Consider the following 15471-nt stretch of genomic DNA (forward strand, 5'->3'; position numbering starts at 1 on the left):
TTAAAGATGTATTTGCTTGTTTGTTTATCACTTGTCTCCCTCCCCTCAAAAAAAAATAAGCTCCACTTAAGTCAGAGACGTTGTCTACTCAGTTCACTGCTGAATCCTCAGTACCTACAACTGTTCCACATAAATACCCGTGGAATGAATAGGAGGGAGGGAGAGAGGGAGGGAGAAAGGGACATGCTCCCTAGGGAGTAAGAAGTTAGCTGTTTCCAGGATTTGCTCAAAGCCCATCTTGGAATCAGCTTTAGTTTATGGTTTCAGCAAAATCTTTAATAAGCACCTGTTCCACGCCTGGCTGTGGGCGGAGTGCTGTTGATACGGAGAGGAATTAGACAGTCCCTCTTCTCTAGGAACACTTAGCTTGGTGAAGAAAAATGCCTGATGGAGTAAGAGTCAAGTTCAAGGCGTTCTTTCTCCACTAATTTTCCTTGTGACTTAGAGGGAGTCACTTCCCCTCTAGATGGGGTTACATCATTAGGGGGCTAATGAAGGGCATTAATTGAAATAAAGGGCACCCGATAAATCTGAGTGCCTGGGCAGTTAGGGAGGACATGACTCTCTTTCTGGAGCAGTGAGGAGATGAATCTGTTGGTGCTCAGAAGGAGGGGTACTCAGGTACCTGCGCTAAGACCAGGATATTTTTGACAACTGATAAACCCCAACATAGCTGAGCGTGCTCTTGAATTAATCAGCTTTCAGGAAGAGTGAGGCCACTGTGGGAAACGGGTGTTCTCCAGCCAACAGGACAGCACAGATAGAATGTGCAAGCACCTGCAGGGTTCCCCGTGGGTCTAAGAGTTCCCATGACTCTTCTCTGCTCACCGTACTCTTTCAGGAAAAAAGAAGGGAACCGACCTTTATTGAGCATCTTCTCAAGAAGATGCTAGACTAGGAGACAGCCAGTATTGTCCCCACACAGAAGATGGACCCCTTCTCAAGTTTGGAGGGGTTAAGTCACATGCCAAGGTCCATCGGTTGCTGTGTGACAAAGCGGAGTCTGTCAGACTCCAAACTCATGGGGTCGGAGCAGAGCTGGGAGGTAGCGAGAGAGAGAGGAGGTCTTAAAGGAGGAAAGGGAAGGACGGGCTCCAGAAGCCTTGGAGGCATTTGCCCTGGGGTTAAGGCAAGATGCCCCTGTGGCTGAGAAAGGAGAGGAAGGGTACACAGGAGAAAATGACAGAGAAGACAGAAAATAAGCAAACGGTAACATCTGCATCGCATTTACCACGCGCCTAGCTCTTGTGCTGAAAACCTTACGTGCATCACTCCACCCAACCCTGACAACCAGGAGGCGGCGTGGGGAAGGGGACGTCGGATGGCTTCCTTAGGACAAGCAGAAGGTCACATTAGCTGCCCAGCACGTGTGGGGGGAAGGGACACCTGAGCCCACGGAGCAGCGGTTTGGGGTCACGTGGAGAGACGTGGCAGGCCTGCTGGAATGGCACGGAGGGTCCCGATGCTTGACTATGCACACTGAACCACGGCAGCCCGGTGTGTCCCAGCTGCGTACCCGACGAGATGTGGTCATTCATTATTAGGGAGTCATAAAAATACAAATCATCCTCCTGGGTGGAAAACACCAGACAAGTGAGGGGCCTGGCTAGGCTGCTCCGAGCCACAGGCGGGCACTTTATTCAGTCCTGCCTCTGGTCTGAGCCCGGCCCTGCTGCATATCCTGGCATCCCAGAGCCCCCTGCATGGCCGACAGTACCCAAGTGTCCAAGGCTGGCGGGAGGATTAGCTGGGGCACCTGGGACATGCCTAGGACACTGCCGGGCACGGAAATACTGACAGCTGTTTTGTTTCCTTCCACCCTTTTCCTCCAGGACCTGATCCAACAGAACGGATGCACCATGAGACCTAGTTCTTTCTTCCAATCCAGTCTTCCGGAAACTGCAAAAGTACCCTGAGTTATCCCCTCGACCCTCTGGACTTCCGTCCTCGAGAGCAAGGCAGACTCAGCAGAAAGCATTCTGAGTGTCGGAACAGTGGCGCTGTAGCCATCACCGAGCAAACCCACCATCGCTGTCACGTCCTGACGTGAGCGGCAGGGGCAGAGCAGGGCAAGCCCTGGGTCTAAACGATGCTGTCCGTCCTCCCAGCAGATCAGGGCTCTAGCAGAGGAGCCTCCGGCCAGGGCTGCGGGGTAGACTTGGGGACCTGAAGTAAGGCTTTCCTGCTCCAGCAGTAATGCAGGTGGCCCCATGAATCCCAGGGCAGCTGCTGCTTCGGGGCGGAGCTTAACGCACCCAGCCCCTGCCCCACGGTGGCCCGGGGCCCAATCGCAGGGCCCTCAGGGGGTCCCACAGATTAACTCAGCCCCATCTGGGCACATGCACCAGACACCTTGCTGCATAGCCAAGGCCGAGACGGGGTGTTTGGAAAACACCGATTCGCCGCCAGTCATCGCTCTGTTTTCCTCCCCGTTTTACAGCGTCGGTGCTACAGGGGGTGATCCTCAGGCCGAGCAGCAAAAACGTGGAAGGGACCCAGATCTGCTGTCACAGAGAAAAGCAAGCCCAAAGGGCCAAGTCATCGGCACAGGCCTCCTGGAGACAACAACCGTCTGACGGAGAAAAAGTACACAGAAGATCTGACTTGAGCCAGCCGTGCCATCTCGGGCAAACATAGTGAATTGAATAGTGTTCCCCCAAAATGTGTCCACGTCCTCATCCCCAGTACCTGTGAATGCGACCTTACAGTCTTTGCAGATATAATCACGTTAAGGATCTTGGGATGAGATCATCCTGAAGCCAATGGCCAGTGTCCTTATCAACGAAAAGAGGGAGGGATCAAGGACAAAGAGACAGGAAAGATGGCCACGTAAAGATGGAGGCAGGCGCTGCCGCCCGCCAAGAAACACCGGGAGCCGCCAGGCCGGCAAAGGAGGGGAAGGGTTCTCCCTGCGCCGCTGAAGGGATGTGGCCCTGCTGACACCAGCTGACAGACTCCTGGCCTCCAGAACAGGGACAGAGTCAGTTTCTGTTGTTTTAAAGCCACCAAATTTGTGGTGCTACATTAAGGCAGCCCCAGGGGACTAACACACAAGTAACTTAATGCTCCAAGACTTTAACTTCTGTAAAATGGGGGTCATCGTGCTGGACCTTCCTTCTTCAGAAAGTTGTGAGAATTAGTGATATACGTTAATGTTTTTGTGAATTAAAAGGGGCTATAAAGAAGCCAGAGATGGATGACCGATGATTGACTGATTGATGAGGAGGAGGGAGATGATGATGATCGATGATTGATTGATGATAATGATGAGGAGGAGGGTGAGGAGGAGGAGGAGGAGGAGGACACTATTATCCATGTGACTGTTTAGTGACTTCTCAGAGAGCCCTGAAAAGTGGTCACGGCCAGGACTGGGAGACAGGAAATGCCAAGATCAGCTCAAACCCTTTCCCGATACTGAGTTAATATTTTACCAAGTCGATTAAATCTGCAAATTACACCAGAAGTAATTATCACTTTGCTTTAAGAAAATGAAATATTCCAATCTATTTTAATCATGTCTGCTCCGTGCGTGCAGGGTATGAAGAGAAGCCTGTTCAAGATACGCCGATGGTCCTCAGGGTATTTCTGGAGGGTGTCTGTGCTGTGAGTTTATATCATACTCTGCCGCCTCTTGCCTTAGCCTAAATGATGTCATGGGATTCAGAATCCAGGCTTCTCTCCTTCCTAATTCTGTATCTCTAGGACGATCTCTGATTCTTGCTCTGATTTTAGACAGGCAGCTCCAGTCTGCTCGGTAAGGGAAAGCACCCCCCGATTTCCTCCAACCGTGTCCCTGAGATACTGCGGACTCCTCCAGAGCAAGTCTTGAAAGACGCTTCCAGTTCTCTAGAAGAGAAGCACAACCTGGACAGGTGAGAGGCAGTGGACAGGTGAGAGGCAGTGGACCAGGTGCTCGGCCAGGACCGCAGGCTGCACCGCACAGACGGCGATGAGAACGGAGTGAAGGGAGTCTCGGCACACGGCCAGGGCTCTGATTCGCTCACGTGTTTGGATTTTGCTCTTTGATTCCACTCAGGAGAGCCGCCATCTTGAGAGAGGCTTCTGGAAGGAGACGGTAGGCTGTGGGGTGTGTGGCTGAGTCGTAAAAGGAAAGGGCTCTGGTCTTTGGAAACAGCAGGCCTGGATGCTGGTCACGATCACGACACGAATTCCCAGAGTTCCCACTCACGGCCACGTGATGCTGGACCAGCTGTTCACCTTGGCCGAGCCTCGCCCTCCTCTGCAGCACTGGTTATAAAGATGCCTCCCTGGCGGGTCGGTGCCAAGGATGAGACAGGATCTCGTGTATGTTCGGTGCTTGATACACACCTCTTCCTTCTCCTCCTCTACTACCGGAGAAGCAAATGCCCAGCCCTTCCGGTGGGGCAGCCCAGCAGCACCAGCTCCTACATGAAGAATCTTCTTCCATGGGAGGGGCTGGGGTAAGCAGAGAGCCTCCGTGACGAAACGAAATCTGCTAAGAAATCACGGAACGCCCTGGTTTGCCCCTCTGTTCCCGCAGAATGTCGCTGGAGACTCACTCTTCTGGCTGCCAGGGCATGCAGAGCCACCTCCCTCTGGCCTCTCCCCTAGGGCCAAAACCCTTTCTTCCAGGAAATCCCCACCCATCCCCACACCCCGGCCCACGGGCCACGTCGGGCAGACCCTGGCGGTCTGGATGGCTCGTGGCAGATGGCGCCACGTGGACTAATCAGGAAGTCGGACAAGAAAACACTGCCCCCTCTTCCATTTGCCAGCAACAGAGACTGTTTGGATTTTAATCACAGCCACAGCCAAGAGCCAACACGTGGCCCCTCCAGCCAAAAGATAAATTTTGCACTCTCAACATTAGATTCTTCCACAAAAAACAGACCCCTACCGGGTGATTGCTCCTTAGAGGGGGCGTCTTTATCTCCCAATATAATTTTTTTTTCTTATTTAACAATACGACAGAAACAAAATGTTCTGTGGACATGGCGGCTCACACAGTGACTTGCACTAGAGGCAAAGTCTTCGTTCCTCCATAAGTCACATTTAGCTCATGGGTATTACTGATCCCGGGCAAAAATAAATGCAGAATCTCCATGATCCCCTAAGAGAAATCTGACACTTTTCTTTAAATATATATCCACAGAACAACTGTTCCTAAAACTCCATGAAACAGGTCAGCAGGGCAGCACATACTATTGATTTCGCATCCAGTGATTTTTTTAGAAGGAACACTGAAAGTTTTCCTAAAAATTCAGCCGACTGCAGACCCCAGATGTCCCCTGGAGAGACCTGTCCCTGGTCTCCCACAGGTGTGAGGACAGGCGTTCCAGGAGAACCAGATGCAAGACTCCCAAAAAAAAGAGAGCCCCCAATTAGCTCCCTTACGGCAGGGCCCCTCATCAGTCCTAGGGCACCGTAGGGAAGAAGCGCAATCATGCACTTTTGAAAATTATGGTTAGAACAGCTCTTGGGATTAGAAACAGACTGAAAAAGCTGGGAGATGGCTGAGCCCAGTGGCCCAGACCTTGAGTCCACACGCTATCGCTTGGTTAATGCGTGACCTTAAACAAGATACTTAACCTTGCCAAGTACCTCAGTGTCCCCAAAAGTGAAGTGATAGTAATATTCCCTACCTATAGAATTGTTATAAGGATTAAATAAAATAACAAAGAATTCGACAGATTCCCCGGCACAGTGCCTGGCACAGAGGAGGATCTCAGACGTGGTTTTAGCGTGATCCTAGCAGTCACGTTCATTTACCTCTAAGACCTTTTCCACCTACGAAGATGGAAACAAATACAACCCATCAAGCACGACCATCTGGCAGATGTCTGTGACACAGCCTAGTTTTTCAGTGTTTTATAAACAAGTGAGTATATGTTTATAGTTCCTGAGGCTCGGGAGGAGTTTTTATTGGTGTACATCTAGATCGCAGCCACATGGGACTAAAGAACTCTGATCACTATGCCTCCAGAGCCCATGCCAGAGGAGCAGCCCACGGGAGGGGCAGGATCCTAAGAAAGGAAAGCGATCCACAGCTGTGTGGTCCCAAACGCGCCAGTTCTGTCGACAAGAGCTGCACTTTCCATCCCTGGAATGGCTTTTTCAAGTATCACAGGGGCACTGAGGTCCATGAGGATGCATAGGGTATACAAGGCCATCATGGGGTGGCCGGCTACTGGGATACGAGGTGTAAATATCCCCAGGTCTCACCGGGTGGAGGGAGAACAAGCTGAAAGGCCGGCAGACAGTACGGGCAGGGATCGGAGGCCATCGCCTCCTGGTAAAGACAGTGAAGCAATCTGCACTCAGTGAATTTGGATCTGAGTCACCAAGTAAAAGGGAACACATGAGCGGCGTCTCTGGAACAGTGACTCCTGACTCCATCCATGCCTCAGCTCCTTTTCAATTTATCCCCTGACTTATTCCCTCAACATGACATGTTGTCCTTCACGCACAGAGATGACTCCGATGACTCACACATCAACATGAGTTATTTTCCAGCCGTGGTGATGAATTTTCACTCATCCATCCAACATGTGTTTGCACAAAATGATTGGGGGGCGCGGGGTGCTGATCAGCCACGGAACGCAGCAAGCCTAAGCAGGCCACAGGCGGATCGAATAAATATACGGCCTCGGTCCCTCTGGGATACCCATGCTCAAGCCAAACAGACTGACAGAAGATCATGAGAGGTGGAAAAGACATGTGGTCTGAAGTCAGAGGCCTGGGCTCAAATCTTGGCTCTGCCAATCGCTAGCAACGCGATCTCAGCGGCCTCTCACATGACCTTCTGGGGCTCAGAACCCTCACCTCAAAGGGTAGAGACAGTTTATAATACCTACCTCCATGACACTTGTGATGATAAATCTAAGTTCACGTAAATGAAAGCACGCCTGGTAATCTACAAAATTATACTTTATTTATCATAAATTGATCAATGTCCTTTAGGATCATAAATACCAATTCTATGATTACTAATTACCTACAGATCACAAGCTTAGGTTCTACTCAGGTCCTGCCTTCGAAGCTGCATCGAGCCCAGAAAGAGCATGAGAAATCGAGCGACGAGGTAGCTCACTCCCACTGAACGTGGTACGCCCCGCGTCGCCCGACCCAAGGAGCCCCTTCAGGTTGCACCCAGCCTCAGGCGGTCCCACTGTTCACACTTCCCACCGCCCAGCCTCTAGCACCATTCCACGAGCTCGCACGGTCTTTAAAACCAAACTTACAATTCCCGGAGACTCAGCGTCTGGAAGAGCTGCCACGAGAGTGTGGTGAGCCGGTTACTCGACAGGTTTCTGCAAGACGGACAAACACAGGGGGAATTACAGGGCAGACCTGGCGCAGGCCACGCTCTCGGCAGCGAGCCCGGTCATCTCGCGGGAGCCTGGCTCTGCTGCTCCTCTTCTCCGCTCCATTCTGCTACCCACACAGCAGCCAGCAGTCCAGGCCACAGACCGGGTTCGGAGGGGACTCTGAAGCCTTCTAAAGGGCAAAGTTTTGCAAATCGAAAGAAAAAGTTAACTTAAATTTTCTTGGTCGTTTTCCCATATCCTCGCACCACAATAAAGGTTCAGGGAGCCTTTGTGAAGCCACTTCGCCACGGGAGGACAGAAAGCATTCAGTGCACACCAGCCGACACTCAATTTTTATGATCATTACTGAGGTATAACTGGCATACAAAAAAAAAAAAAAGCTGTAACATATTTAATGTATACGTCTTGATGAGTTTGAAGATAAGTATATATCCATGAAACCATCACCACGAACGAGGCCATAAACTTAATCATCGCCTCTAAAAGTTTCCTCTCTCTTGTTTTGTAAGATCTGAACATTTAACACAAGATATACTCTCTTAACAAATTAGGTATACAACACAGTGTTGTCAACCATGAGCCACGCTGTACTGCAGATCACGAGGACTCACTCGCCTTCTACCAACAAGCATCCTTAACATCCACACAAGTCCAAAAAAACTCTGCACGGCACCTCAAACTCCTCTAGCCAGTCCCTCCCCCACCCAAGGTGACCATCAGTGATCAGGACATGAGCCTTCTGTTCACACTTCTGTTCTCCTCCTAATGGCCATCTAATTGTTCTCCTCGGGATGCAGGGGTAAAGGGGTAGCCCTTGGTCTTCTAAATAGAAGAAACACGCCCACAGTTATCGCTTCGCCAGGCTCCACAAATAACGTCTGATGTGATCGCGGCTTTGAAAGGCAGCAGTTGGCTGCTGTTAGGATTGAAGTGGCACCCCAGGAAAAATGAACTCATCGAGAGATGAGGGCCATGGCGGGGAAGGTTCCAAGTAGGTAAACGCCTATCCACGCACACACGTGTATCTGTGTCTATCAGACAAACAGGTAATAAGTGCGAACACAGATTCTCGTTTATACACACGCCCGTGTGCTTACAGGTGCATCTCTATTTAGATGGCTTCTCCAGCAAATATTTGTATAGAACCAAATATAGTCTTCGCTGAGGAATGAGGTGGGTAGACAATTAATAAGGTCCCTCTGGAACGTCCATTCAAGTTACAAACGAATAAGAATTGCTGTTGTGACGAGCGGCAGACAGGGAACGAACGAGGTGACGCGGGCCGGGAGAGGGCCACCCGAGCCGGGCGTGGAGCAGCGCCCTCTGCGACGGCGACGGCGACCTGGGAGCTGAGGCGCGAGGGAGAGCGAGCCAGGGCGAGGAGAGCGCCGGGCAGTGGCGGTGGCGCCTGCGAAGACCTGAGAAGGACCGGGGGCCGGGAAGGAGGCCGAGGAGGTGCGGGGGAGTCATCTGGGATAAGCAGAGGAGGGGGTGTGCCACGCCCACCTTGCTGGCCAAGGGTTTCATTATAAGGAGCAATGGGACACTGCGTGGCTTCATAGGGAAGCGGCACGATCTAACGGCCATTTCTAAGAACAGAAGGACAGCACTGGACGCTGGCAGACCATTCCGGAGGCGGCTGCAATGTTCCAGGCAGGAAGAGGGAGCAGAGACAATGAAGCAATGGGGTCGAACTGAGCACTGCAGGGAGAGCCCCAGAACTTCCTGCCGGACTGGGGCTGGGAGAGGAGAGGAAGGGACCTGAGCGAGGGGCCGTGTCTCCCAGTACGACGGGGAAGGCTGCCGGCGGCCACACTTGGGGGTACGATGGGGATCGAGAGCCTCCACCTTGCAAACGTTGTCCGAGATGCCTACGAGATCTCCGAAGAGGAGAACTGGCCTGCTGGGTGCAGGTCTGGCGCTCCTGGGAGGGTTCAGGCTGGTGAGATCGCACCGAGCGTCACCGCTCATCACAGGAACAGATATTCAAATTCACGGACAGCCTAAGGGACGGGGCTTCCCCTTCTCATCTGAGGCAGCCCATCTTTGGCGACGGTCCATGACTGTGATGGGGAGGCGGCCCCCATCCTGAGGGTACAGGGGCTTAGTGGACAAGGGAAGGAGACCACAGGTAGGTGTCCCAAGCTTACTGCTCCATTCTCTGCCCAGCACCCAGCACTCTCTCCTTTCAGAGTCCTTTAGGCCACACAGCCCCTTCTGGGACAGACCCCTCGGGAAGGTGACTGTCACCCACTGCTAGTGTGAGTGACAGCACAGGCTCTCATTAAAAACACATGACACTTAACCCGTGTGCATGCTCAGCTTCACAGAACCCCGAACAATGGTCTCCCTTATTCCTGCAGACTTCCCCCGTGCCCCACGGATGAGCAGGAACGGGTGACGAAAGCAGACGTGCATGACGAATGCTGGGGCACAGCTCCCCCGGGGCCCCTGCTACTTAGGAGGGTGGAGCAGGGGACAGGACATACACCCACATCGAGTCGCTGACCTGACACTAGGTGTTGGACCTGGAGCTTGGACCTTGGGGTCAGGGGCAACGACTTTCAGTATCATTTAATGAGTCTCCGTCCCCACCAGCTTTTAGGATGCTTCAGTGTAAGTGAGGGATTGGTCCAGGGAGAAGCCTTTGCTTTGGTTCTGCTTGTCCTGGTTTGCTGTCTACCCACAGCAGCATCAACGGCAGCGAGTCGGACAAGGCCCAGCCGCCTTGAGCCGTCTACCCCGCCGCAGCGCTTCCCTGACGCAGAGCCCGGGTGCTGGAGCCGAGCAGCAGCACCCCGAGAGGGTGACACCGCGAACCTGGCTCTGCTGAGCCTGGGAAACGAGCGGCTGGCAGGGAGAGGAGGCCGGGACGGGAGCCGGTCCGCGGAGTGAGAACCCTTGCCCGTCTCCGAGGGAGAAGCAGCTGGGCGGCGTGCAGGAGTTCTTGGGGAGCCCAAGGCAGGGAGCAGGCTGCCAGCGATGTCCTTTCACAAAGGTCATGCTTTGCTACATTAGGCAGAAATGTCAAGAGAAAATTGGATTCTGAAAGAAAGAAAATAACAGGCATCCTGGGCAAATAAAGAATAAGGAATAGCATTATCTTACAAGATAGAGAAGGCAGGCGTGGGACGCCTGGTGAGGGAGAGGTGGGCTCCTGCACTTCCAGGGGTGTCTTGGCTTTGGCTCCTCCCCACCCCGCCCTGCCCGGAGGAGAAAGGGCCTTAGTTCTTTGGCCAGGTGCAGTGGCCACTGCAGCACCCAAGGGCTCTATCCACGATGCCCACGCGCTGCCTGCCCAGCCGCCCGCCGTGCACAGCCTGCTGCCCTCCCGTGGGAGCAGGAGGCTCCCTTACCCCATCTACAGTGCAGGGCCTTCCCTGTCCTCACGCCGCCCCGCCTCCCTGCAGCGCAGCTGCCACTCACCGGGGCGTACCGAGAGCTACGTACTGTGCTAATAAGCACTTTTGCATTCGTGACCTCATTTCGCATTTGCAGCAACCATACCGGGTAGGTATGACTATTATCTCCACGCTACACATGAGGAATCTGGGGCTCAGAGGTTGCTGTCCAGAGGTGAACGGCTCTGAGGGGCCTTAACGCAGAGATTCATCCAACAGGCAACAAGCGACATCCCCAGGAACATAGCAACCAACACACGGACGTGTAAATACACACACAATCCGATGTGTGTTCCCAAAGACAGTGACACTGTGCTGCACGAGTCCCAGGGGGAGGGCAGCATGCACAACCTGTGCGGCGGTACAAGAGACACACGAGACAAGCATCCGGCCCCGAGACAGACACACACGAGACCAGCAGGGCGTGCCTCTGGCCATCCTGCCCTCCGAGGCGTTCGCAGATACTCATGGTGCAGGACAAATGGGGAAGCTGAGGCCCAGTGCTCCGAAAGACCTACCACCCACTCAGAACTCACTGCCCAATGTTCCTCCTGGCTGGTGCTGTCATTGGTTACTGATGTGCTGGTTACCCTGCTCATCAGACAAGACTTTAATTAAGAACATCCTGCCCCTGGGCCCACAACAGCCTCTTGCCAGCCGCACCCCCCCCTCCCCACAACAGAGCCATTATCACCCATCTCTGACTTTTGCTTGGTTGATGGCCAGTTTCCAAGCCACCTGACCACTGGGTTTCATTGGGTGAACACGATTTTATGAGATGATGCATCAAACACTTTCTCGAAATCAAGCTCTGTGATATCACCCCTGTATCCCTCATCTGAGACTACCAAACAAAGCCATTAATTCTGCCCTGTGCTGCCGGCTCTCCTACAGCCCAGACTCCAGGGCTCAGAGCAACGAACGATGATAATGCAGCCACTGGGAACACCCAGACACCCAGATGGCTAACTTCGGACCCTGAGGAAGGAGAGAGCTAAGACGGCCTCCCCTGCACTAACTCGAGGGGCATAGGGAGCCTCCCGGCAAAAACCTCAGCCATGGTAAGCAGCCCCATGACCTTCCTACAGGGGGCACCCAATGCAGCACGATGGAGACCAGCACTGGGGAAGATGTCCTTGAAACCCTATTGTCCAAAAAGAGTCACACGAAATGGACCCTGTTGCCAAGATAAGCCAACCTGATGAAGTCTGTTGCCCAAAACACACCACATTTTGGGGGGCTGAGAGTTGAGAAGGGAACACTAAGCCCCACCCACAAGGCACCCCTGAAGATGTTGGCCATATGGCTTTCTGGGACTAACTTCGGGGCAGACATTCAACACGTTGCCTTCTTGAATGAAGGAAATAAGATTTACATCACGACAATCGCAGCCAGCAAGCCACAGCCCTTTGGAGCCTGCGAGGCCTGGAGGGATGGGCCTTTGCTGTTTTCTGGCTAGCTGCGCTTGATGCTCTGAGCCCATCCTGTGCTCAGAATAGTGCCTTTTGTAAGCAGCGGAGAGAATCCTCTAGAAGTCAGTGGGCTTGGCATTCACCTTTGGGGAGCAAGCTGAACAGACCTCTGGGTCTCTGTTTTTTCTTTCCTCAGTCTTTGCAGGAATTGGACTGGGGTGCCCGGTGGGGGAGCTGTGCAGAGAGCAGACCGGGGCTCTGTGGCTGGAGCCTGACTGCAAAGCTTGTTCCCTGGAGTGGTGCAATTCCTTCCTTAAGATGCAACACCCCCACATTTATCTGTGTCTTCCCCATAAAAGTATCTCCTTGGTCTTCATGGAAACAGCCAGCTCCCTCCCCTCCACACCAAGATTCTTTGGAAACGGGTGGAGAATGTGGGTGAAAGGCTGACAAAGGATTTCCTGATACAGAACCAGCCCCGCAGAGGTCAAGGATGAGGCTAACAGAACACTGCCCACCTCCCCACAAGCCGGGACACTCGCGCCTCATCGGTCTTGACCTTGTGACTGTGCACAGTCAGCCCCACACCGGAGCTGACTGCGGCCCATCATGGGGCGCAGCGGAGGGAGCTGCCGTCAGCGTCCTCGGTTGAACCGGCGGGAAGGAAGCACCAGGCAATCTCGTCACCAAGGCCTGCTGCCAGCCGCCAAGGAGGCCCCACAAGCCAACTCCTTAAAATCCAGTGCCTGTAACAAGGAAGCAGGTGCTGCCGCCCGATGTCCCCCTTGAAGGCCAAAAAATGTTCTTCTACATCACTGATGTGTTTGCTTTTCCCTCAATTAAATTGCTCTGAAAGGGGGTGGGGGTTAAAGCCATTTGAGCCATTTTTATTCAGCTAAATTACACTAGATGGCTCATTTAATGAGCTTTAATGAAGCCAAAATGCTTTCTCTAATCAAATCTCAAGTGACGTGACTGGTGCCTTGACCTTCGATCAGGAGACTGGAGGCAGCTTTTCTGCAAGGCCCTGTGCTGGGCTAGGCCAGGGTTTCCCAGGGCACGTTCTGAGGAATCCGAGGTCTGCAGAGTGTCGATGGTGTAACAAGGGGGAAAATTCGTGTTGCTTGAAAAATGTTGTACTAAACAAAATTAAACAGCGTTACAGTTCAGAACTTCTCAGAGCCTTTGCTAAAAGAAGAATCTGTCTTACTGAGTCACTCAAACCTATTCAACCACAGAACCTTCTTCGTGGAGACTCTAGCAAAAAAATCACCCCACGTAACATACTTAGTGAAATGATGATTATGATAAGAAATGTTTGATCCTTGTCAATGGTCCTGGCCCAAGCTCCTAAAACCCTTGGAATTTCCTGAGCTTAAGAGCAATGGGAGCATCTGTTGTCATAATGTTTGGTCTCCCGTCTTCAGTTCATAAAATCGCCTCAGAGAATGAGGTGACTTTTGGAAATCCCCTAAAGATGGGGGGCTGGTTGCCAGGGAAACCAGCATGAGGAGAGGGTTAGATTTCTGGGAAGGAGAGAGAGGCTGGGGGTTGAACCAGTCACCAGTGGGCAACGATTTCATCAGTCATACTATGCAATGAAGCCTCCACTGGAACCCCAAAAAAGGGGGTTTGGAGAGCATCCATGCTGGGGAAGCAGAATGCCTCCAAGTACTCCTGCGCTGGGCCCCAAACGCCACGGGGACAAAGGCTCCTGTGTCCTGAACCTCCCCTTACATATCTCTTCACCTGGCTATCGAAGCATACCCTCCAATATCCATTGTAATAAGCCATTAATCTAGTGGGTAAAAGAGATCCTGAGCCCGCCGAGCTGCTCTAGCTATTAATCGAACCAGAGGAGAGAGTCGTGGGAACCTCTTACTCACAGCCCATCGGTCAGAGGCACAGGTAACATCCTGGGCTTGCGACTGGCATCTGAAGTGGAGGGCCGTCGGGCGGGACTGAGCCCATCGCCCACGAAATCTGTTGCCTTCTCTGGGTAGATAGTGTCAGAGTTGAGTATCTGAGAATTGCCTGGGGTAGTGGAAAAACCCACACGTTGGAATTAATGCAGAATCATTAGTGGTCTAGAGGAGAGGTCTGCGAGCCAGCAGTCTGCTTGTGTAAATACGGTTTTATAGGAACGTGTAGCCACATACATTCCTTTACGTGTTGTCCACGTCCATGCCCCCGCTCAGGGTGGAATTACGGTCCTCCAGAGATGTCCACACCCTACTCCCCAGAAACTGTGGCTATGTCAACTTCCATGACAGAAGGGACTCTGCAGATGTGATTAAAAGAATGGACCTTGAGATGGGAAAATTCTCCTTCATTATTCCGTGGCCCCAGTGTAATCAATCACAAGGGTCCTTAACAGTGGAAGAGGGAGGCAGAGAGAAAGTCAGAGACAGATGTGACCATGGCAGAAAGGGCAGAGAGGTGTGATATGCTGGCCTTGAAGATGGAAGAGGGGGCCTCAAGCCAAAGAACGGGGGTGGCCTCCAAAGCCGGGAAAGACAAGGAGACGAAGGGTCCCCGAGAGCCCTAGGAGGGGACATGGCCCTGCTGACACCTAGACTGAAGCCCAATGAGGCCGCGTCAGGCTTCTCATGTACAGAAGTATGAGACGGGCAATGCGTGCTTTCCAGCCACACGGTTCACGGTCATCTGTTACAGCAGCAACAGAAAACTAAGAAAGGTCACTTTTGGATTAGAGCAGCAGACCTGAATAGCTGCAACAGAGACTGAATGGCCTGCGAGGGCTAAAATATTTAGTATGTGGCCCTTTACGGGAAAAAAAAAATGTGCCAATCCCTGGTCTAGCCCAGCACTTGCCAAGAGAAACATAATGAGAGCCGCATATGCTATTTAAAATTATCTCATAGTCACATATTAAAAAGTAGAAGCAGCGAAATTAGTTAAATTAATATATTTTACTTAACCCAATATATCTGAAATTCATCAATTCAACATGTGAGCAATATAAAAAAAATATTGAGGTACGTTTTTTTTTTTCCTGTTTTTGGAACCATGTATCTACAATCGTGTATATTTTATACTCACAGCACATCTCAATTTGGACTGGCCACATTTCAAGCGCTCGCTAGCCATGGGTGGCCAAGGCTGCCATATTACACAGAGCGGCACTAGACCATCTGTAGAAGCCAGGCACTGACTGGGATCGTCAGTGGAGAGGGACAGTCAACAGGTGGAGAAGTGCGACTCCAAGTCCCCCACCACGTCCTTCCCTCGCTTGCTGATCTGCCTCAGAAGCCCGCAGCCTCAGAGCCCATGCAAAGCCTGTTGCGGGGAAAGGAGTCGCTCTAGCTGTCCCAAGTATGCTGTTGC

General features: G+C 52.3%; 1 protein-coding gene across 1 annotated transcript in view; it reads right to left on the reverse strand.

The window, feature by feature from the left end:
• Positions 1-15471, reverse strand: part of NTRK3 (neurotrophic receptor tyrosine kinase 3) — a 427675-nt gene that overhangs the window by 219703 nt on the left and 192501 nt on the right. The window contains exon 8 of the mRNA XM_039858221.1: positions 7224-7292. Coding sequence (XP_039714155.1) covers positions 7224-7292 — 69 coding nt within the window. The remainder of the gene's footprint in view (positions 1-7223; positions 7293-15471) is intronic.

Source organism: Pteropus medius, unplaced genomic scaffold (genome assembly GCF_902729225.1).
Source record: "Pteropus medius unplaced genomic scaffold, Ma_sr-lr_union100, whole genome shotgun sequence".
NCBI lineage: Eukaryota > Metazoa > Chordata > Mammalia > Chiroptera > Pteropodidae > Pteropus > Pteropus medius.